This window comes from Varroa jacobsoni, unplaced genomic scaffold, assembly GCF_002532875.2.
Source record: "Varroa jacobsoni isolate VJ856 unplaced genomic scaffold, vjacob_1.0 scaffold_993, whole genome shotgun sequence".
NCBI lineage: Eukaryota > Metazoa > Arthropoda > Arachnida > Mesostigmata > Varroidae > Varroa > Varroa jacobsoni.
This window is the reverse complement of record NW_019213895.1, coordinates 260,003-283,905: the sequence shown is the minus strand read 5'-3', so window position 1 is coordinate 283,905 and position 23,903 is coordinate 260,003. Positions and strand designations below refer to the sequence as shown.

General features: G+C 41.1%; 1 protein-coding gene and 1 long non-coding RNA gene across 2 annotated transcripts in view; both read right to left on the bottom strand.

The window, feature by feature from the left end:
• The window catches only part of LOC111265629 (uncharacterized), a 45,336-nt gene that overhangs the window by 6,901 nt on the left and 14,532 nt on the right, over positions 1-23,903 (bottom strand). The window contains exons 2-8 of the mRNA XM_022842469.2: positions 5,177-5,641; positions 3,345-3,665; positions 2,674-3,017; positions 2,144-2,554; positions 1,657-1,954; positions 628-1,242; positions 56-399 (exon numbers count right to left, since the gene is read on the bottom strand). Of these exons, the coding sequence (XP_022698204.1) occupies positions 56-399; positions 628-1,242; positions 1,657-1,954; positions 2,144-2,554; positions 2,674-3,017; positions 3,345-3,665; positions 5,177-5,543 (2,700 nt within the window). The 5' untranslated portion in view covers positions 5,544-5,641. The remainder of the gene's footprint in view (positions 1-55; positions 400-627; positions 1,243-1,656; positions 1,955-2,143; positions 2,555-2,673; positions 3,018-3,344; positions 3,666-5,176; positions 5,642-23,903) is intronic.
• LOC147752785 (uncharacterized) lies at positions 15,302-18,497 on the bottom strand. The gene is made up of 2 exons (XR_015313112.1): positions 16,192-18,497; positions 15,302-15,939 (listed from the first exon to the last, which is right to left on the bottom strand). It is a non-coding gene; the product is annotated as an uncharacterized LOC147752785 (long non-coding RNA).

Here is a 23,903-nt window from a genome sequence, read left to right as displayed (position 1 = left end):
CATACATAATAGTGACTTAGGTAGGAGAAGCTCTACGTAGTTTGTTACTGTTCACCTCGCAGGACATCGCGGCAACAGGCGTATCCAGCGGAATCAGATATGGGCATTGGCCTTGCTTGATACGGCCTTCATGACGGCCTACAGGACCATCGTTTGGTGGGACACTCTGGTCTACGGTGCTTAACGAAGCCGGAATTGAATTAGGGCAGCAGAAACCATGTTCAGCGTCATCACTAGTAGGAACACAGTGATGTCCCGCGGGACAAGTGTCTTCTCGGCTACTGTCAGCGTAGCACTGAACGACCTCACGGCTTTCAGCATCGATCAGGGGTGCAAGCGAGCCACCGTTGAAAGGACAAATTAGCTCGAGGTTTCTCTGGGCGGCGTCTTTGCTCACACCTAAATTTTACCAATGCACACAAGGTACAGACTTCTATAAAGTCATATTAACAGACGCTATGGTAAAAGTATAAGTATATAGTTTTTGCTACTACGAGACGGTAAAAGTACACTAATTCATATATGCGTGTTTCATAAGATAAACATAGCGGGTGAAAAATGGTTTTGCAGTTATACAAAATATCCCATCACGACAGTGGATAAAATAACAAAATATTAAAAACGTACATTTTGGTACAGGAGGACACCAACGGTGATTACATGGAGCATCTGGTTCTGCGAGTTGGCAGATATGGTCGGGTGTGCATCGAGCATTCTTACACGGGTTTCTGCAGGCGCACAGTGGACAGCCCTCAGCATCGTATTCGAAACCATAGTCACAGCCAAGACGGCAAAGAACGTTGTAGCACGGCTTGGCAGATCTTATTTGACGGCACTCAGCTTCACTTCCAGCACCGCCCGTGGTGCTGTTACCGTTCGAATTGTTTCCGCTGCTGGCGGAAATTCGCGAATTGCGGATCTCGACACCAAAGTCATCAACGCAGAAGCATCCCTCTGTATCGCACTGACGGGCTGAATAGCGTCCTTCTTCATTGCAGACTGGCGTTGGCACAGCGAGATTCTCACCGCGCAATCCCAGTTCCCGTAAATACTCACATATGGTTGACACAACTGCGGGGACGGAAGCAGATTCCGCAGGGCCAGCCGATTGCGTTGAAGCAGCTTTTGTGTCAGTCTCTTCTTCTTCTTCTTCGCTGTTACTCTCCTGCTCGCGTCGGTTGTTGACAACGACAACCATCGCGTCACTGACGACGCGACGCTCTGCAGGTCCTGTTGGCTCAACTGGAAACAGCAGGTCAAGCGTCGTGGTAAGATTAGTGAATTTAACATGGGTAGTATTTGTAATATTTGAGGTTCTACAACCGAAACACATTTTGCACTATTTGATTCACTTTCGTTGAATAATAATTATTATAGGCACTCTAGCCTCGAGATGGTGGACAGGTAGACTCGCTGCCAGATAGGCAGCGCGAATTCGCGAAAACCTAAATCTATTTGAAGGTATACTGCTTACAGTTCAGACAATTGAGTCATCGAAATTCAAGCGTCGATTACAAGTTTATCCATTGTAGAGCCGTAATGAAAAAAGATAAGTTGAAAAAAGGTATCGGACACTAAATACCCCCACGTAGATTCAGTAAATCATAACCTAGCGCATTAAAATTTTTTCTAGTTCTATATTTACAGTAGTCATACCGATGCTTTCCTGTGCTCTTTGGCAGCAAATTCCGCTGGATTGTCCTGAGGGAATCTCACAGTCGAATCCATCGGCACAGCGTTCAGCGTCGGCGCACTTCACGACGTCGACGACAATTGTAGGACTCGAGTTGCCGCTCGAATTATCGCTAGGCTGCTGGACTTGTTGCAGCTGTGGGCGGCCGGACGAACAAAACCAATGGCCTTCTGTACCGGTGCCACCAAAAGCCTCCGGTGGTGTTACCTTCTTGGAACAAGTCGCAGTCATTTGACATGATTCAGCCTTGCAAGGCTCCTCCTGCGAAAGAAACAACAAAAAAGCATCGCTATTGAAACAGCTATGTAATATTTCACTTACTTTATATATCGTAATGGCCTTTTCATTAATCGAAGAGAAGGTAAAGTTAGTATAAAAGAACAACGGCTGGAGGATAGATGCCCTCCACAATGTCGGTTAATACTTAGTTAACCCGTAATTAAAATTTACCTTAACAAATACGCATTCTTCGTCGGCTGCACAATTGTTATTCTCGCACGGGTCGACACATTCACAAAGGCTGCACCCATGCTCATCGGTACGGTAACCATATTCACATAAAACATCGCATGTCAGTAGAGAGCAGGCGTGATGAGACATGCGTTCATTCTTCGCTCGATCTTCAACTGCGACAGCTTCGTTGTCTGTCTTGGGCTGGTCTTCGTTATCGTCATTTATGCGATGGGAACGGGCAAACGCAGCACGCCCCTGACTCAGCCCCGCGCCGGACTGCTTTTCGATGACGGTGTCACAATTGACTTCTTCTGCAGGGCCTATCGATCCTGTCATTTGCTGCCCAGCGTCATTAACGCACCAACAGATTTTGCCGTTTGAAGAACACTGGCGTGGCATGAATTCACCCTGTGATTTGAAGGAGAAAAAGAAACAGGACATGTGCAACAGTCATATAATATGATATATAGCAGTCATATAAGACACCAAACTACATATATACAAAAAATTGCATTCCGTCAATTTACCTTAGAATCGCATTGGGGGATGTACCCCGGTTCCTCGACAGTTTCGGAGAAAAGCGCCGCCAGGCGTCGTTGCTGTTCACAGGTGGTTGAGTTCCGCGATTCAAGACATCTTGGAGTACCGCACGATGTCGCACAACACCTTTGGAAAGTCTGGCAATCTGAGTCGATGGCACAGGTAAGGCTCTCTTCGCAGCGGAAATCTGCAGCTACGCTCTGTGGGCACTCGCCTTCATGGACCTGATCGTTCCTCTCCCTTTGGGTTAGTGGTTCTTGATCTCTCGACGAACTTTCCATTGGGCAACACAATCCATATTCAGCATCAGACGGAACCGAGCACTCGTAGCCTACACGGCAAGATTAAAAAAAAACATAAATTGTTTAACACATTTGAAATAGTTAGCAGAGAAAGCGCTTCATTGCTTTAAACCGTGACGTATAAACTAGAGTTTAACCGTCGCGTTAACTCGCATTTAAATCTACGAGGACATCTCTTAACCTAAAGAAAATATAACATTAACGTCAATTTAGTGGAAGGCGAAGTCTGTTGTGTAAACTGTGCAAGTAAGGCAAACTTTAGAAATTAATCCGTTATGCATTTTAGTGAACTTGAGTTTCTGGCTATGAACAACTCAATCGAAAATTCTGGACAAAAAAGGGGCACGTTCACTTACCGGAGGGACATTTCGGTTGACCTTTAGCGACGCCACAGAGCAGAGGTCGCAAAGCAGTCTGGCCGTTTGTCGTCGGGGCCGATAGTGGCACACCGAATGCGCATTGACGAAGAGTTTTAGCACGTCGACAGCTTGTGCTTGGCACGCAAGGCTCGCCAGGCCGACAGTTAGAATCATCAAGATGACACTCGTGACCACCAGGGCATTGGATACCGGCGCAAGGTTGACGACACTCACATTGAGGACAGCCGCGGTCATCTGTTAAGAAACCAAATGGGCAGAGCATGCGGCAGGTGTGGGGCGCGCATGTTGGTCCAACGCCTACATTAAAAAAAACAAATCGGGCATCGTTAGAAAACTGAGAGTAGAAATACACTGAGGAAATAAGTATCTAATTCCTCACCAAGGCGTCTAGGCTAACGTCTGTATATATAGGTAGTCACATTCATGTTTCACTGAAGTGCACAAGGAAATACAAATTCAGATAAATTACCTTAAAATAGGTAATATATTTGCATACCCTTATGAAATATCGGTAAGTATGATGACTAAGCGTGCGTGAAACAAAGAACCTCTTACCAAGAACTGTGTTGCCTATTACGACCGCCTGTTCATATTATGAAGTAATATTAATAGACTCACTGCATAAATATATAAATCACCGAAGAACATACGCGAATTCCCTTATGCTATTTTATTTTGGTTTATTTTGGTCTAAAGCAGTATCACGAAAAGATCTATATGCCGTTCGACAATATTTTTAGTTCGCGTCACAAATGTATGTTAGTTGTTCCACACTGACCGATATATTTTTCTACCATACAAATTTAATACCCATACGTTCATAAAATTTGCTAATATCATATTCTTTTCTTAGTGGTACTACTATTGCTGTGGCTCCTTAGAAATATTAGAATTTAGTGTGTCACACTTCAGTGCGTATTCATTTACGTGAGCATAACCACATCGGACACGGATCGATGTGCGGATCATGATCACCTATCTTTTCTGAAAAGGCTCGTGCTGTGTCAGGACTCCAGGTTATCAACCGCTAACCAAATTTACAATATATGCGGCGAACAAGATAGGATAGTATCAGCTGCTCTTACCCCTCTCTTTGACTGTGAAGTCACGTTAATTCTGAATTATCAAGGCTGTCCGGGTGATATTTAGATAACATACTCCTTGAGTCACTTTTGCGTCGTCCTGCGCATGTCTTTCATGTTGTTACAACGCTACGACCGACCGTCGCGCAGAGAATCGAATCATTTAACGTATGTTGATAAAAATAGTTCCAAAATCTGCAACCCGTGAAAGTATACTAGGAAGAAAGCTATATATAGTGAAAAGCGCGACACTGAAAAATATCGCCAAAAATTTCATCACTTTATGGAAGGTCATCCTCTATTTGTGATGCTAACATTTTGACCTGTACCTCAACATAGAATGCAACAATTAGAAGAAGAATATCAACACTGGCTGAAAAGTTGTATTCTATTTATCCTAACTATTACCGCAAAATGTCCATGTTGGCGTCAATAAGGACAGCAGTGGCATCAATTTCGATAGTAGGCATAAAATTTTGGAATACGTTTTCATTTCGTTGCTCTGATTGGAGCGTTTTATTGAGTTTTTAGATTTCAAAGATTTTAGCCTATATGGACGAAACTTGATCAAAGTTAAATGCAAGCAGAAAAGATTAATTAGTCTTCGAATATGACTTTTGATTACTATCATATATACATCTCTTACAGATATGATATTTTGCCGCTGTTCTGGCCGGATTTGCGTGGGCAATTGCTTTTAAAATTTGTAACTAAAAATCTCCTTACTGGATGTTGTAGTTGTTACATCGTCCGGGGTGGCTGTCGTCGTTGTTGGCGCCTCCATGGAACTCAGCTCTTTTGCGGCTGGTTGAGTCTGACTGACAACCTTAATTTCATCCTGCTGTTGCGGTTGGACAACAATGTCCTGCTCTTGTGGCTCAGCGATAATGGGATTCTCGTTTTCGGCCTTTTTGGCGTCGGTGGCGGGCACCTGTACGGCTTCCTCGATCGCTGGCTCGGCTGGCGTGCTCGTGACCGTCCGAATGGTCAGTTCGCTGACAGCGGCACCGTTCACTGGCGTCGGCTCTTCCTGGGTGGCGGCGACGGCGACGGCGACGGCGAACACCCAAATAAGAATACACCTCGTTTGCATCGTCACGCAATCCCCCTCAACAACCGGCCGGAGTCCGGTTGTTCTGGTCTGTCAGTAGAATCGCCACAAAGGCGCACCCTAAGCAACAGCGCCTTCAACTGTAAAATAGAATAAATAACAATAAAAATAAATTAAATGAAACACTGTCAGTTAGCCGCGATGATCATCACGATTAACATTAACAACAGGCCATCATTCAGTAGTGGATTCACACTGTTGGGGTATTTTAGTTCACTAGTATATTATTAGCCTCATTGCTGAAAAAAAGTAATTCTTCCATGTTTTTTTTTATTCCAGTTACACTTTATTAGTCACAACTACACCAGTATACTAAAAAAATGTTAGTTTGTTCAAATTTCACTTTGATGCCTTCGCACTTTATCTCTCTTTATATATATATATATAATTGACAATATTTATATGTGAGAGCAATAACATTTCTATCTGTCACACGCTAAACATCCTTGCTTGGCTAAACATGTAATCATAGCGTGAGCGGCTGTCAGTTAACTAGCCGAAATGTTTTGCTGTTAATTTCATAAATGAGGTAAGGTTTAAAGCCACCGATGTTACGAATAAACGCCACTCAGGTTGTCCCTAAGTTGTATAATGGCTAAGTTCCTTATGATTGTCCGTTCCTATCCTGCCATTTTGCATAAATAGATAAAATAGGGAAGTTGGTTCACAGATTGTCATATTATATATTTATAGGAAGTGAATAGCTGCTTAGCTAATGTACAATATGTTATAGGATAGATTGATCCAATTAAATATCCAATAGGATAAGTTGAGTGAGAAACAATAACCATGAATTTAACTCGAACAAAGATAGCAATAATACGTTGTTTGCAATAAAATGTATTAGGGATAGGAAAAGCAATACTGCACTGAGCACTGAGTAAAGTATATGAACGAGAGAAAGCTTTAAAGTTGTTATATCTTCCTGACGTTTCGAGACTATTATTATTATTTTCATCAAGCTTTTGGTGAAATTAACATCAAAGTTGAAATAGAACGATATAAAACCAAAAAATAGCTCTAAATTAACTTAATTAAATTAATAAAGTAACTATTTTCTGTTATTTTATCTGTTTAGTAGCAAATTGGCATAATAATAGTATCACTTTTTTTTTTAATTAAGGTCGTTACCTGTAACAGATACGTCTGAGTGTATTGGTAATCAGCTGTACGCTTTTGGGTTCACTTGACAAGGACTACGAGATTCTTCAGATAACACTTAATCATCTATTTAATCATAATGACCAATTGATATTGAATATAAATTCTCACTGGCAAATCTGATAAGCGACTATATCACGGCAACTCCGTACAATGTGCTAATGAATATCCAGCGTCACGATATCCAATCAGCGTGGTACGAATGCAAAGAAATTTAGCTATAATTATATTGTCCAATAGGTTATGAAGTAAAGACAAATGTTTCTATCTATGGCTGTCGACCTCTTCGCCGTCGTAGCTATACGTAGACGTCAAGCCTGTTCTATTGTTTTTGAGGACATAAAATGGAAAGTGTTTGCTAGGAAATAGAAAGGTAAATCGTTTTTGTCATGTCGTGCCCGCCGGTCAAGTATGCCTAGCTTCTGCAAGCCGTTGGCTTTATTCGGTTCTCCATATGCAACACAAGACGGTCAGCCTCAGCTAATAGTCAGGCGTGGCTGATTTGAAAACGGATTCGCTGCTGCTACGAGAACTTCGTGTTGCATTCGTTCATTTCCCAAACTAGCTCCTATTTAATTATTCGGCGTCAGTGAAATCTCGCCACATCCTTCATTTTTGCTTAGCCATTTCGACTCTGTAAACTCAAGGTCGTTGTAGTGTAGTAATCAGCACCGATAGTAAAGGAGCTGTGCCGCCATCGGAATCACATTAAACTTTAGTAACTGATTAGTACGCGCAGGGACTCGGCAGTAAGCGAGGCTTTCTTTCGGTCATTTACTAGATAGCTCAAGAACGCATGGCGCGATTGTAAATTTGTTGCGAATCGTCGAGCATGAATCGATAATAACTACACACAGGAACCTTTGTTTGTTTTTGTTTGGCCTCTCATCACCCCACAGAGTCTAACCGTTTTTAGATGATATGCTTCATAGCCACAACACGTAACATTATGTGGTGAATAAGCATGGAATTTTCCAGTTATAGCTTTTTATAAAGCCTGACTATTAGCCGAGCAGGAATTTTCGCTAACCGTTCTCACATATAGAATTCAATGCTTTTACTGAACTAGACTAGTGTGAGAACGTATTGTAAAACATCACGTTTCATGTATTAGACCTTTTATCACATTCAAGGGGCAAGAAGAGATTGGCTGCTTTGATCACTATCCAAGAAAATACCTTGTACAAAACAGAGGAATGAATATCAAAGCGTACCAAGTAAAGCATCGTTTTCTCCATTTTAGGCCGGGGTAGTTCGGGACTAATGGCACGCAACTTTGGTCTTAATCTATGAGTGATAGAAGGCTCCGTGCTAATGTGACACCTGTCTACCTATAAATATCGTATCGATATTTTACTCGGCGGCAGTGCCGAATAGACTCTGGTGCAAGCTGATACCAATATGGTATATCCTTTATTTTCGACCGTCACCTGTTTGACTGAATTCGAACTGCGGAAACCTATGCCATTTTATCGGTCAGCACCTGAAGTTGATCCGATTCATCTCTCTTTCCACGGACAGAAGATTCTATTTAGGGTTGCCAAATCTGTTTAGACAGAGAGTCTCTGATCATATCTGTGTAGATTCCTTGTCCGTTCTGCTTCGTAAGCCTAATAGATAAACCGCTATTTAATAAAGTCACCGTTAAAATTTACTGGTAGTAAAAGTCCATCTCGCTAACGGATCGAGTTGATGCAGAACACTTATCACGATCAGCCGATTCGAAGTGAACCTTACATTATTGGCCACAACAACTTTGACCTTCACTAGACCCAATATGAAGAGTGCTTTTCTAAATCAGGCTTTACGTACCGTCGGATATGAAGGGCAACCGACCAGCTCCAAACGGGTACATCTCTTAATGCGATAGAATAGGTTCAACCAGCTAAAAAATAGATTTACATGTTTAGTTAAGTGAACTCCCTGGTTAAACCTTTTTCTTTCATTGATTTTATCAAACACTGTTTATAGTATTCCCGGTACACCTTCTCTAAACGTTCTCTGTGGTAGATCCTAAATGAATATATCTTTAGCTCCACATCGCTTTCTCTCCACTTTTATACCAAAAAGGCCGGTCTGCCGTATAATGGGTCCATGTAGTTGACTACGATGATGTTCTGCGCTGGGTCATTTAAAAATGATATTCTACTAAATAACTAATGTGGCGATAAGGGAACGTGTTTCGCAGATGCCATTCACTGAATTATATCATAATATATTTGCTGTGACGCGGCTACCCCACCTTCAGAAAGGACTAGCCAATCACGTGAACACTGATGTTAGTATGATAAAAAAAAAAAAAGAAAGAGCCATGCTTAAGTTACCTTAACTAGTACACAAATAATAAGACAACAATTAAAACGTAATTAAACTACTTTGTCGACTACCACGGCGACTATTCATGGATGGTGGCCAAGAACGCGCAACAATGACTTCATTAAACAAACGTTATTTTTTCATATGAGCTTCGATGTATGGACACAGAATGAATTTTGCATTGCATTATGAAGAAGGAACGCTTGCGTCTCTAGTACATGCAGGTCGTATCTATTTGCTAGAACCTGTATATAGCACTATGAGAAAGTGGTGTTAGAAACAACCTACTAAATCAAATTTGGCAAGCGAGTCTTTTTGTTTTTCCGTAATTCTAAAAAATAACACGAAAAATATGTAGACATTTCCTTTATAAAATGATAAGGAACAGCTACGCTCTTCCTGTTCTGGTACCTAAGTAATAATAATTTCGCCGTTTCCAGTTAAAATAAATGGTCTGGTGAAAATATAGGATTCCTTTACTGTGTTACGTTGAAAAAATTATGAGGCACGTCAAAGCGTTTTATTCGTACATTTTGAATAAACTGCTATTTTCTTAGGAAGTATAAGAAATTCGTTTATAAACCGTCTGGCGGAACGTCTGACCATCCCGGACACATTTCTCTTAATGTCTATCGTGGGGTCCAGCTATCGGACTACCATTACGCTAAAAAGACACTTACCCCTCGGCGCCATTGAAGGTCCAATAGGGCAAAAGAGCAACTATCGACTCACCGTGATCCTCGGGGGGAACCTTTTTAAAATTCTGAGAACTCGTTGTAATTCTTCGATTGCGATACCTACCATGATTATCTGTGCCCCAGTACAAAACCGTACTTATTTTTGTTACATTCGTTACACTCGACCAAGTGGACCTTCCCAACTTTTATTATACGTAAAGAAGTATATATTTGTGCTATTACATGGCTTCTTCTTATTGTCTACGCAACTAAGTTTGTCTCGTTCATAATTTTCGCCGGCACCACTACATTACGCACGCCGCTTAGAGCGAATTTTAATACGAAAACGCGTTAATTGAAGTCGATGGAAGCAGTGTCGTATGGACTGCTAAATGGTTAGCAGCTAAAAGGGTGTGCACGCCGAAGCTAAACGATAATACGATGACATTGCATGATATCATAGTCAAACACAGTTAGAATCTGCAGGAACTAAAATGTCGCGCAGCAATGGTGTTTCGCTTATGCGTACTTTTGTCCTAGACGTTGGCCACCATAACTAGTCAACAAATTAGGTTCTTGCCTTATGTGTATACTTCGGCCTAGTATGCATACCCAACCTCACGGTAGTTTCGTTTGTGGATCGCTTTAACTATTGCAGTAGATCTAGTCCTTTGACATCTACTAAATATTCACATATGCATAGGGTTGTTTCTGTCGACTTTAAAGTTAAATAACTTTTGAATTAGTTGGGCTAGAACGATGATTTTACATACGTACTAGAAGTGCTTTCTCTTACCTTGACATACTTGTACCAGTGCTCTGACACCTTCTAGAGAGCTATATATATATATATTTATATATATATATATATATACCTACTATCCGTGTTTCAATATGTAAATTTTCTATTTATGGCTTCTCGGAATTAATCGATTATGAAATATGCGTTGCCCTTGTTCGGGCGTGGAAAGCCGTGTCATCGCACGAATTTATATCAGAAGAATAAGCACGTTGAAGCCAATATTATATACCCCTTTGCTAGCGTTTCCATCAGGTAAACAGGCCGTCCACTTTTGGCCACCGTGCTAACAGTCTGAGTCTTTAGAAGAACTCGAGATAGCGGGCTGCATTCATTGTTTTATTTTCGGCGAGTAGCAGCACCTTACGTTCGAACCTACTCGACACTAGTACCGAATTCGATTTCTCTCCAGGGCGACGCTGTTCTCTTGCCTTGTCCTTCTTCTGGTGGCGGTGGAGACCGAACCGTTCTCCATTTGTGATAACCGTATGCTCCAAGCGGGTTTTTTTTGTTGAATTTTCACAAATTGCAGGTGAAATACACTATACGCATTTCTAATTGGTTCGAAGTCAATTCATAGTGGACCCATTTTTTGCTCGGTTTCCTCACTTTTAATATTCGGGTTATCATTTTATAATCTATTGTACGCAGAATACAAATTTTAGCCCATGGAGCTCTCAAACTTCAAGCTCTGATTTCTGAAAAGCCATGTCGATTGTGGTCGTCCGTTCCTATCCTTCGTGTTCCGACATTTCGTCACTTCCTCGTTGGTCTTCAAAACTTTAATCTTCGTTCTTAAAAGTGTTTATGCTCTTCACGTACTGTGTGTTCGCTTAAGGCGGAATGTCTGTTTCAGTCTCCGATGAATATTTGCAGTGCTTTGAAGGGCAAAAACTTGACCTCTTTGCGCGGATTCGAGACCAAAAAAAAAGTTCTTTAACTATTTATTCCTGCAGTAAGCTTAACCGGATCTCACACACTTTTAGAAAATTAGAGTATTTACCAGCGGAATTTCGTCATGTTAGCGGCAAGTAGTTCAGAAGTTATTCAAAGCTAAGTTTGCCTATAACAGCGAACACTTTTACGTATGACTCAACGTATGAAACAACTTACGAATGAGCTTTAGACAGACTGCAAATTTTTAAACTATTCTGTCTTCGATTACGCGATTTATTAAAAAAAATTCACTAAAATGTGCCCACTGGGCCTACTTATTCACTCAAATAAAATAGCTTTCGATATTTATACACATTGCGTACGAAAACTAATTAGTATTAGTAAACATTGTTTTTCATTGTGTTAGTGGGAAATCTATAAAAAAAGGCAACTAACTAAGTTTAGACAACTTCTTATTATATAGTATAAAAGGATTAAATGAGCCGGAAAGAATTTGTTGTATTTGCGCGGATATTTTGAAAAAGTAAACTTCTCAGATGAAAACAACAACAACAGTAAACGTGCCACTTGAAATTGTAGCTTACTCTGTAAACCATCGGTCAATTTATCCGTTTGCTGCTCGGATACTTAAGCAGGAATTCATCTAGACATTATGGTAAAAAACGTGTCTACAACATTTTGGTAGAACATCCACCTTATTTCTCTCACGCTTCTCCGTCCGTTTGCCAACAACGCCTTGTTGTCAAAGATCATTCATAGGAATAGTTTTGAACTTCAGAATGCCGCATAAACGTAATAAATGCAAAAAAAAAATGCGACTATATGGGGGAAAGCGTGAAAAAAGGTCTGTTTTCCACGTGAAGTGTTGCTGATAGGAGTGCATGGTAAACGATAAACCGTATTTTACGATGTAATCAGTTATGCCGCGCAGGACAAAAAGCCAAATTGAACTGTGTCATAAGCCATACCAAATCTAAATTTCCATAACCTTTATTATAGCGGTATGTGTTTTTGTAAATCAACAGCATGCTGGAAGTCGTAACGAAAATGATGTTCTATGCAAAGGATACTATTTGAGTCGGAACGACCCCTCTTCTCAGATGAAAACAAGATATATATAATAAAATTCGTCCGTATGCAAGTGCCGAAATGGGACCCGCTCTGCGTCTGCTTTACTCATCCTGCCGACCTATTCGTGAGCACCTTTTCGCCACCAATTGTTCAAGATAGCAACTGACTGGACTTTCATCTAAATCCTACTATTATTACAATACAGTCTAACTGTCATTGCTATAGTGGGTACGACTCGGCGCAAGCAACATTTGCATGGCAATGCCACGTTAAACCTGTCGCTGGTGGTCGAATCGTTATGCTTGTGAATCAGGGTAAATAGTTGAGGTTTGTAATTGTACTATGATGTACTAGGTCGGGCACAGCAATTACTGGGGGGGGGGGGGGTAGGAGGGGCGTCCTGTCATAAAAACGGTTCACCACTGAGCGCTTCTGCCATCTGAACGACAAAGACAGCCGGCTGCTATGTGCAGCCGTTGCTATTACGCCTGGTCTTGCAGCAGTAGTTACGTTAGGGGCAGAGGATCATTGCCTCTGATCAGTGATGCCATATTGGCACGAAACGATTCGCTGTTGTTGTAGTTGTTCGCTGGCCGCCTGACACTTAGACGGCTTACGTGAGCTAACTATAATTTTTCGTCTATGCGTGTGTCCGTTTACTGGAAGGGGACGTTGTATCTATGAGCTCATCATTGCGCCGTACAGACCACTTCAATTGACAATAGTGCAAGCACATGAACCTTGCTGGACTGAGCACACATCAGGAGAGACAGGGTATAGAAAACCATGGACATCAATCCGTCAGTCACTCACTTCATCACTTAGTGAATCAGCGACTCTGTCTGTCTATATATGTCCACTTGAAAGCCACTGTTACTGCATGACGCCTTTACTATCCACTGTCACCAACTCTATACCGGCACACAGCTCTGCCAGCTATTGAACCACTGGCGGCCAACGTTAACGACGCAGTCCAAGCTGACACAATGCCCCTGTGCGACGGCTGATGATCGGTCCGTCGACGACACGAGTGACCACAGAAGCCTGCGGGCAACCAGGCAGCGTTAGGAGTGGCACTACCACACGGTCAGTTTTACCGCCGTTGTTTCTTTGCGATTGTGTTGGTCGTAGTGAAGTAATGAATGAAAACAATCACAGCGACTACGAAGCGAACGAAAACCAGCGCCGCCTGCATTTGGGCTCGGAACGAATAGAAGTTGCTCAGCTGGAGGTAACATCCTGCTGCCTCCATGGGCAGCGCAGACATCACGACGGGGCATGCTGAACTGAAACCAGCATGGCACTTGTATCATCATTACTGGATGTTGGTGCCAAGCACTATGCAGCATATAAAATCCAGTTTACTTGATATGCATATTTATATTCTATGGCATGCGATCTACGCTTCCATAGATATATCTATGAATACATGAAATTGATTTATTTCGTATCATATTTGTTTAGAATATCTAAAAGCACGCACTCGCATAGTAAGCAGTAACCCGCTGTACAATGGACAACGAGTCGTATAAAATATTACACAATAGAAATGTGTAGGACAAACAAAGCATCTTTAGTTCGAATTCCATGAACCTCATTGGTAAATACGCCAAAACCGCATTTATTCATTCTTTGTTAGATGGCTCATTGACAATTTCCGTTTATTTACATGATTCTACCATAATATTAATAGGAAAGATATTACAATGCTATGGAGAGACATCCCAAACAGTCTATCGAACAGTTTTCCGTATTTCGACTTCCTATAATGTTAAAGAGCGTATATATAGAGCGTATAATGTAAAGAACGTAAGAAGAGTTACATGTGATTATAGGTAAAGCTGTAGTTGACAGTCGTTATTTAAATGACTATATATATATAAACTATGTGCGCTGGATAATAAGTGGGCATAGTCGAAAACATATAGAGCTGGGTGGACAGCGGTAGTTGCGCACGGAACCACATTCATTATATGTTGTTGATGTTCAGCTACAGAGGGCAGTCCAGCGTAGGTATTGTAAAAGTCGTGTCGGTCAACCGCAAGACAGCTGCAGCATGTCTCATATCAGGGTTAAGCCCAGAGTTCGAAGAAGGATGGCAGAAAGCAAACAAGGTACATGTTCTATCCCAGTCATTCTCTAATAGATAGATCATCAACCACGATTGTCACCCGTGTGCTTGCTCTTGTGTAAGTATAATATGTATGATAATATAAGATAGCTTTCATTTTGTCCGGTTTTTGCCACCTTGTGATTCTGGCTCGTTTGCCGATGATCATCATAATGCTGTTATTGATCACGATATTAATGGTGATAACAACGTAAATGCAAATTTTTCTTTTTTACCTGCCCACTCTCTTTCCTGAGTTCTTTGCCGCATCGACTTTGTTTCAACGTTTAACGCTTCTTTGTTGTTGTTGAGCGCGTGCAATGGACGCACAGGCAGACAACTATTCCTCCTTGATTCGATATCTTGTTCTTGCTATAGAACTGACAATCACCAGTGCTGTTCTTAACATGCTACATGATGATGATTATTATTATTATCATCGTTCTATTTTTTTCTTCTAACTCAGTATTTCATTTCTTTTTTTTTTTTTTTTTTTTTTTTTTTCACAAAAACTAACTGGCGTCGAACATCTCTACTAGACTTTCATTGATAAATCGCCATCTGCAATACTAACCATCAATATATTTATAGTATATATTTCCATGCAGGACGACGGAGAGAACTAAATAGAATATTTCTTCTAATAATGACAATAATAGGACTAAAGAACGATTGTTACTTTATAGCGAAATAAGAAAAAGAAGAAAGCTTGTACCGGACATCCAGCTGAGATTTAGGCTCCTTTTTATTCCGTGCCGCGATGTTGTTTTAAAGTATCGTAGCTAGAGAATGGGCGGTAACCGGTAAGATTTTTCATAGGCCAGCGGAGCAATAATCATTAGAATGAGGTCGTTCGTTACCTAATTGTTCGCTTCTCTGACGAATTAGAAACGCCCTAAGTCAGGATGCGAAATGATTTTAATGGGAATTAGATCTTGATACATAATAACTGAGCATTTTCCTTCGCATCCATGTATAGTGAAAAACAAACGCAAAAAAATAATGCGTCTGTTTATAAAGGTATTTGTTTTGGTCATCCATAACATCCCGTCGCGTATATTTTCTATGCTGAAGATGATAATATTAAATATGTGTGAAATTACTAATTCAGTCTGCTGTGGAACTATTTTAAGATTGTTCGCAGAATAAGAGTAACGCTTTCATCATTGTTTTTCAACGTCACCATCTCATAATCAAAAACATTATTTCATATATATATATATGTGTGTTTACACTGGTATGGCGTAAACCACTTGTCATCGGAAGAGATGCCTTGATAGACTGTTGTCGACCACTCTTTCCGACGTTCCAGATCCTGCCATCGTTGACCGGAAACACGAAAGCCGACTGGGCGAATGCAGCATAATGTTTATGCAATATAATAATAATAATAACAATATATCATATTATCTAGCATGACATACATGTGAGGTACCCAACTCCGTTCAAACGATCTACGTGTCACTAGATTTTTTATAGCAAGTTGTTTCCTTTAGATATAGCAATCCTTGACCAGGCAACCTGTCCTACAATAAAAGTTTACTCCATGCAAGTGCGCTAAACGTTTTAGGCCTGAAAAGAGGAACAATTATTATTTACATTTTTTTTTTTGCTTTACTTGCGTCGTCGCTCATCCTGAATTTCTCTGGTTTTCTCCGGCAAAGCGATAAGTCACATCAAAGTAATCCACAAGTTGCGGATATCGCAACAACCATCGATAGATAATAGCGAGCAGTAGATCTACTTGCAATCTCTAGCTACCAAAACCAAAAAAAAAAAACAAACTATAAGCACGAATTGATAAGCTAGTTCAATTTGTCGGAACTATTCGGTTAACAGGACCGAAAGGAACGAATCTGTCGTTGTCATCCTTAGTTTATAATGATATAGTTGGTAAATGACAACGTTAGGAAAGGATCTACCGAGACTGTGTTTACATATACAACACAGACATTTCATTTGAACAATTGATAATGTTTGGATTTTTTCGTTTTGGAAAATGTTCGGTTTTTGAATTAGCTGTGGATCATATCTGAATTAGCGACTACATTCGATACGCAAGACGCCTAGAATCAATAAAAACCCACGCTTTCACTTATGCTTTTCAGGATATTTCACAACGTGAAGCGTCTTCCATCGCCATTAGATTACATGTGACGCTAGGTCAGAAGCCGAATGCCGGTTTACTTCGGGAACGAAACGTGTGACGTATCACGCAACGATCCATTAAATATTTACATGACCTAGCACTTTCTATGCATCGAAGCAAACCCGCCGTTTTTATTACTCCAGTAAACTAGCTTCCTATGCACGACGCTCTAGTCAACAGGTGGACATGGAATTAAATAATGTGATATAAGGCTCTGCGTAGAAAAGACAAATTATCTTAGAACGGGTCCTAAAGCCTGCTTACGACAAGTCAGTTTGCTCACAGATCAGTGGGATGTGAAACGTCGAAATCAAAATACTACAACTCAGTCTAAAGAAAATAAACGAATACGCGTACGCCTTAACAGTGATACGACAGCGTATCGCCAAGCTGCGTTTACCTTAGCCTGAAATGACTGACATCTATCTGAGGTCCCATCCAAAGTTGCTTGATCCTTTTGACTGGTTAACCTGAATGCTATACGATTTTTACGTAGCTGAAACGACTCGAAAATCGTAGGATCCTAGTAACGTTAGGCATCATGCGCGGTCCGAGTTTTTTGAGAAAGCGTAGTTTAAATAACACTATCCATAATAGTATTCGGAACGCAATATTTTTAGCGGTTATGGTTAGCTCTAGTAAATTATACTTCATTGCTTTCAACTATATTCACCCATGTGCCCTTTTTGGGTATTGCGGAAGGTAAACATCGAAAAGAAAGCACATTATTCCGTTCTAGCGCACTGTTCCATACTCACTCAAAGCTCGATGCACAATTACAATGGATGGAGTTATCACTTTTTATTGTTATTACGATTATTACATTGAAAATGGCCACGTGTGCCAGACGCGAAGAGTCATTTCCTATGAAGCACCGATCCGAAGAAGCCATCATAAGTATTTTTACAACGCGCTAATAAATGATCAATAAATTCTCCAGTTCTACCTCATTTCTGTCGCTGTGCATGACAGCAGGATAGTCAGTCATTCGTCTTTAGCATCTCTCTTTTAGCGGACGTTAAGTCAGTGCTCGAGTGCACGGCATTATCACGAAAAACATGGTAGATTTAAAATATCTTCATGCTGTATTGAATGAAAAGGAAACAGACCGATATCTAAATGGGTGTTGTAAAACAGAATGCGATGATTACTTCATAGAATGAAACGTTTCTAGAAAAAGATCGGTCCAAACCAATGATACGGCCTGTACACCTGGTGAGAGAACGTACAGTACCATTTAAGGGCAGATTGCGGCTCCGACTGTTAAGCAGATAAAGCCCAAATTGCTGATTCAAATTGCTGTTTGTAAATCCAAGGTTTGAGCGACAACCTGCGTTTAGCAACGAGTAGCAGCTACAAGAGCTCAGAAGGTATATGATCTGTCAGTCAATAGAATCACTGCCACTATTTGTTTGCCCCTTAAATTATTAGCTATAGATAATGATAAGCTTCACGTGTAGGATAGGACTTGCTAAAGAAGTGAAACACCATTAAATTACGGAGACGTCTTTTCACGACGACTATAGTTGTCACATCAATATTTTAGCAATAGACTTGGAAGGACCAAATGAAAGATTGAATGAATCAAGATGAGTCTATTAGACTGTTTGTTAAAAATCATTATGGTGGAACATTAATGAACAACTTATACTTGGCTGCAGTCTTCTACGCATGGCGATACCAACGCTGCTTTTTTGCTTATCGAACAAAAACGAAGCTGTAAGGCCGCGACGTTATTGTTCGTCCTCAGTCCTCATCACAACTCATCATTGTATATCATAAAGGATGCAAAAGTATATAAAAGTGCGCACTTTCTTCGCTAGTCCGATAAAAAAATGCCCATTCTTCCTTTTGAATTTAGTTAGACAGCACTAGGCGCCTTCTATTTCTTTGGACAATTAAAAAATCTGTTTGTTCTACTTTACAAAAACAGCTATCCCTGAAAGCGTTCGATTGGGAAATGTCGATAGGCAATGTTAACGTTCCTTTCCGACTCCTGGTGCGACGACGCAACAATTACAGGTCAGTTGAAACCTACATGTAGCAATAAACAGCAATGTCAATGGTAAAATTCTGCTGGCTAATATACATAATATTTACAAGTAATTACTAAAGCACAACAGTCGAATGAAACATCACGTCTTCTTCATTGAGCCACATTATTATACCTGATACAGACACATACAAAGGGTGAAATTGCACAATTTCGTAGAGTTTCACGCCATCTTAATCAAAGATGCCACCATTTTTTGCCGATAGTGTTGCAGATCCTCGGATCGTTTTAAATAGCATTGCAGTTCTGCAGAAGTCTTATTTCTATCCGCTACTCTGAACCATTCGCTGTTGTGTAAATGTCAGAACAATGCTAGCTAATAACATGCATTATATCCTTTTGTTTGATAGTCCTTTATCCTTATGCTATCATCTTTTCAACAGAAATCCTCGATCCACGAACACGGGTACATCGATATGTAATCTGTCTAATATATTAAAGCAACAATAAAGACAAAGTACTTCAATGTACATATCAAAAAAAGGTTAGATTTACATACATTGTTAGAAGGTAAATTTACGTCGATTAACGTACGCACATGATTGACGTTCTGCATTGAGTAATGTCATCATAAAGTCTTTAGCCAGATAGTATTTGCCTACTTTTTTGCCCTTCTGATCAGTCGCCCAAACCGTTGCCAGTAGCGTTACCTTCAATATAACTAACCGACTAACTATACAAAATTGTCGTTGGTGGCCGCCTGTCGTGTCGCGTCGTGCGGTAAACACGTGAACGATCCTACAAACGCTTGCGTCTAGCGCTACTGTTGGCATCGTGCTTGCGGCTATAGTAGCATTTTGGAACTATAAAATAAGAAAGAATAAAGAAATCGCACGAGGTTACCCCTCATCCTCCAATACTTGGCGCCCCAGCACCGTCTTGTCTTTCAGTTATGTTACGTTAGTCGTTCTGAATGACGTAGTAAGCTGCCGCTAATGTAAATTGGTTGTGCTATAAGGAAGAGGTGGCGATGGCGCTGGAGCTGCTCGTGTGGTCGTAGGACGATATCAACGAAGTCGACGACTTCGACTCAAGCGCGTCAACAGCACTATTGGCAGCGGCAACAACAGCGTTCCTGGTGCTTCTTGCTACCGTATTGCGGAACTGCTGCGTGCCATCAGATAATTCCAGCATCAGTATTCGCCTTGGGGCCCATTGGCTTGCGATGGAAGCAACAATAAGATCCTCCGTTTTCTCATCGCTTAGCAACAACGACCAGGAACTGCAGAAGCTGCTTAAACAGACGCAGCAATGAATCGGCTGTTGTCTGTGGGATGCTGGCTTAACAGAGCAGGGACGAGTCTGGGCTGCCAAGCGGCATCAGAATGTTACCAAGATTTGATGACGATGATGCTATCCGTATAAGAAGCGCTACTACTACTATTGCTTTTGCAGCTGCAGCTGGGGGCATCTAAGCAATCTGCCATGGCAAAGACGTCAAGGGATCAGGCAACAAAGTGTCTAGTAGAACTACTCAAGTGAGTCAGGGGTGAAATGAATGACCTTGTCACTTAACAAGTATCGTACGACGGTCGCAATCCATCAATATTCAACAATCGAACAGAAGCGTGTAAAAGTGTACCGTTATTTTTTTATCGATATGACGGCATGTTGTCGCGGTGTCAACTAGCACAAGTGTTACGTGTACATTTAGATCGTTCCGTAGATAAATGGCTCTGAGTTTTCACGATATTAACGCGTGTGGAATTGGCAAAAAAGTAATTTAAGACCTTGGCTGACTCGATTTATTGCCACAGTGAGATAATGTGGAAGCTAGATACTAATAAGAGGATCAAAATAGGAACAACTAACGAAGACAAGCCGCTTACTGTTATTTTCTTTCGAATATTTCTGAGAATTCCTTCAAGTATAATTTATCTATTGAACATACGTACGTATTTTTACGGAAAGCATACCTACGCACGATATTCTCCCAGACTAGTTCCTTGTTTGTCCTTCCCAAAGGCCACCTTGTTTTTTCTAGCCTTCAACCTTTGTACAACTCTTTACCTGAGCTCACTGTTTGTGAGAATTTTTAAAGCATGTTAAAATTAAGCGCCGTCGTTCACGTAACGGGAAACAAAGTTGCTTGAATCAGTAACGTGCCGTTTCTCCTCATCGCGGGCTTTCTGATGACGGCCATTATCTGCATGGCCTTATCATCGTCGTATTATCTACCATATTGTTGTTAACCTCATTATCATAATGTAAACGGCAACGAATAAAGAATATGCGATCTGTGATAACCTTATCGTGCAAACAGCCTGACAGAGGTTAATACGTTTGCGCAACATTCTATTGCCTATAGTGGCCCTCGATCCGTTCAGGAATATGTAAACATTCATTGATCATCCATTATTCGATTGCGTGTTCCCAAGAGCTACCGTAATCAGGTAGCTCTGAAACGTACTCTGAAAAAAATAGTGTTTCACATTGTACATTGTTAGATAAAAACATGTTCCTGTTTCCTGTTTTCCAACTATCATTATGTACGGCTTGCGTTAATAGTAGACTAGGTTTTCGCTGTTTGTTTCCGTAACGCGCCATAACAATACAGACGCAACGATGTGAAGCGTTACGATGCATGTATTTTTTAAATATAGCAATTCGTACGTCATCTGTAGTAACCGTGATCGGCGACATAGATTGCGGCCTACTGGAAGCGGCTTAACGATCTTTTCGTTGCTGCCGACTGTGTTATTGTACTTCCATTGTATCACTGCTACGTAACATAACATGTCCACTTCGGATGATTGGCCTATCAGCGGCCATTGTTGAAAGCCGGTCTAATATATCTTTGGTAGGCTCTGGATACGTCGTGTTGGACCAGAGCGAAATAGTGAAGTAATGCATTCGTATCTTAATAGTCGAACAATTACCGCTACTAACCTATGTGATTTGAATGAAGTCGCTCTCTCGGCAATGCAAACGCGCGAATTTCAAACCTTAGTATGGACTAATTGGCCAAATATGTACACAGTAACGTCCCAACAAAAGAGCCGAGCGTAACATTGAACACCGAGCTGCGTAGTTAGATAACATCAGTCGGCGTACTAACTTCCATAATCAAGACGAGCTCTTAAAATCTATTTTGCCGCAAACCGACAAATGTGTTCCGAATGTTTTCGTACTTCGGTTCAAATCAAACATAAACGATCTAGCGCATCCGATACGTTGCATCACAGGCATATATATCTTCGAATGCCATAATTGAATTAAATTTACAAGAAGATGGTAACGTTAACAATAGCAATACCAAGTTCTTCAAAAGACAAAAGCTTTGTCGGCCTCATTGTCCATTCAGCTGCCAAGTCTAATGCATTTGTCATCTCCCATAATGTTTCTGACGGTCGTAGGCAACCAAATGGACGTCCAAGTAACCAAAAAAGTCACCATATATATATATATATATATATATTATATAGCTTATATGAGAGGCTTAAATTATTCAAAGCGCGCTTTCCCGTTATCTTTCGTTGGGACGGTGCTGTTTAAGGCTCGTTCAGAAGAAACCGCGACTTCAGGTGCATTTGAGTTTGACCCAGTGCCCCAGTAGAAAAGGCAATGCGCGCATACTGTCTTTCTGAGACTTACATGTGTTAAATAAACTACAATGGATTAGCCAGTAATTTTTTTGTTACTGGCCCATTATGCACTTGAGCGAAGATCCATCCTCTCATATGCTACACGTAAACTACAACAAGTTCAGCCATTGATTGAAATTATGCCTCGGTCGTGACTGTAGGGACCCATGGAATCACTATCATCACTCCTGTGAATAGTCATCGTTACTCAGTTCGCCTTGCGGCAGTCGAAACCCATTGTGTTATTTATCCCTAACGTTAAAATCAGCCCCTTACCACAATGCTCATACGAAGCGTCAGCTGGACAGGTACATTCACAAACATCCGCTACCGCGTCGCATGACACCAACAGAAGCTGGAGCTCAACTAACTTTATACATCGGTCGTGGGGAGGCAGCGTCGAACGCAGGCAACGGAACGATCGTCATCGACAGCGAGAAACGTGAGAAAGTCTGAGACAACGACAATCCTCGTTTTTGTCCGTAGTAGCAGAATCAACAACGCTGAAGACGCGGTGTCTAGATTCATCTCAGTCAGCGTTGTCCCGATTTGCAATTTATACATTGACGTCGACCTATCCTTTTGCGCCGATCGATAACAGCGTCCGTAACGCGGCAGTGTCGCATAAGTGAGGCAATTACGACCCGCCCGCCAGGCCCCTGTATCATTAACTACTAACTATAGATAAAGAGTATATTTAGTCTTCTTCGTAACCAAACCTTGCCCGTTTCGGTGGTAGTACTGCTCCTGTTAAAATCATTTTATATCATATAACTTAGTCTAGGATTGTGTCTCTGATATGCGGTGTACATATATGAGAGGAGCAACCTGTACATAGATAAAGTGAACAAGTAGTATGCATTTATTGGGAAAAGGGGTGAACTCTGCGAATATGTTGCTTCCTTTTATGTAAGGACAGAGACATCTACCAACATGTATTTCCTTATTTGAAGTCTACAGGTTTTGGGTTTTACCTGCCGCCGAGCTTTGCCGCAAAGGGCTGTTTATCTGTACCCCTTAGTTATAGAGTTGCGCCATTCTTCTTGACTCTAAGCGTTTTGTGCTGAAGGTGGAGACGGTGTCGCAACAAGAGTCAAACGTCTATCAGACCTTGGAAGTTCGTTCGAACGCATACATATATATATATATAATATACTAATATATTGCGTATCTGCGTATATGCCGTGGTGCACGCACACCATGGAGGTGCAGAAGGCGTGCAACGGCTCCAACGGTATCAGCAGCCTGCTGCGGAAACCTTTGTGGATCTTCTTGAGCTGCGCTAGTTTTTCTAGAAAAACATGCTTATTTCATTCAGTCCGGTTCGGTATAGAAGACACCCCATTAAGTTAAGGGTTAAACAAAAATCTAAAAACAGTACCTTCGTGGCTGTAATCGACTACGATTGTAAAGCCTCTATCGTCAGACATTCGACAACTGGAATTTCGCAGACTTGCCTTGGCCGGTGCCAAATACGAAATAAAACTTAGTGAACGCCTTGCGATAGAAAGTCGTCCGCACAAAG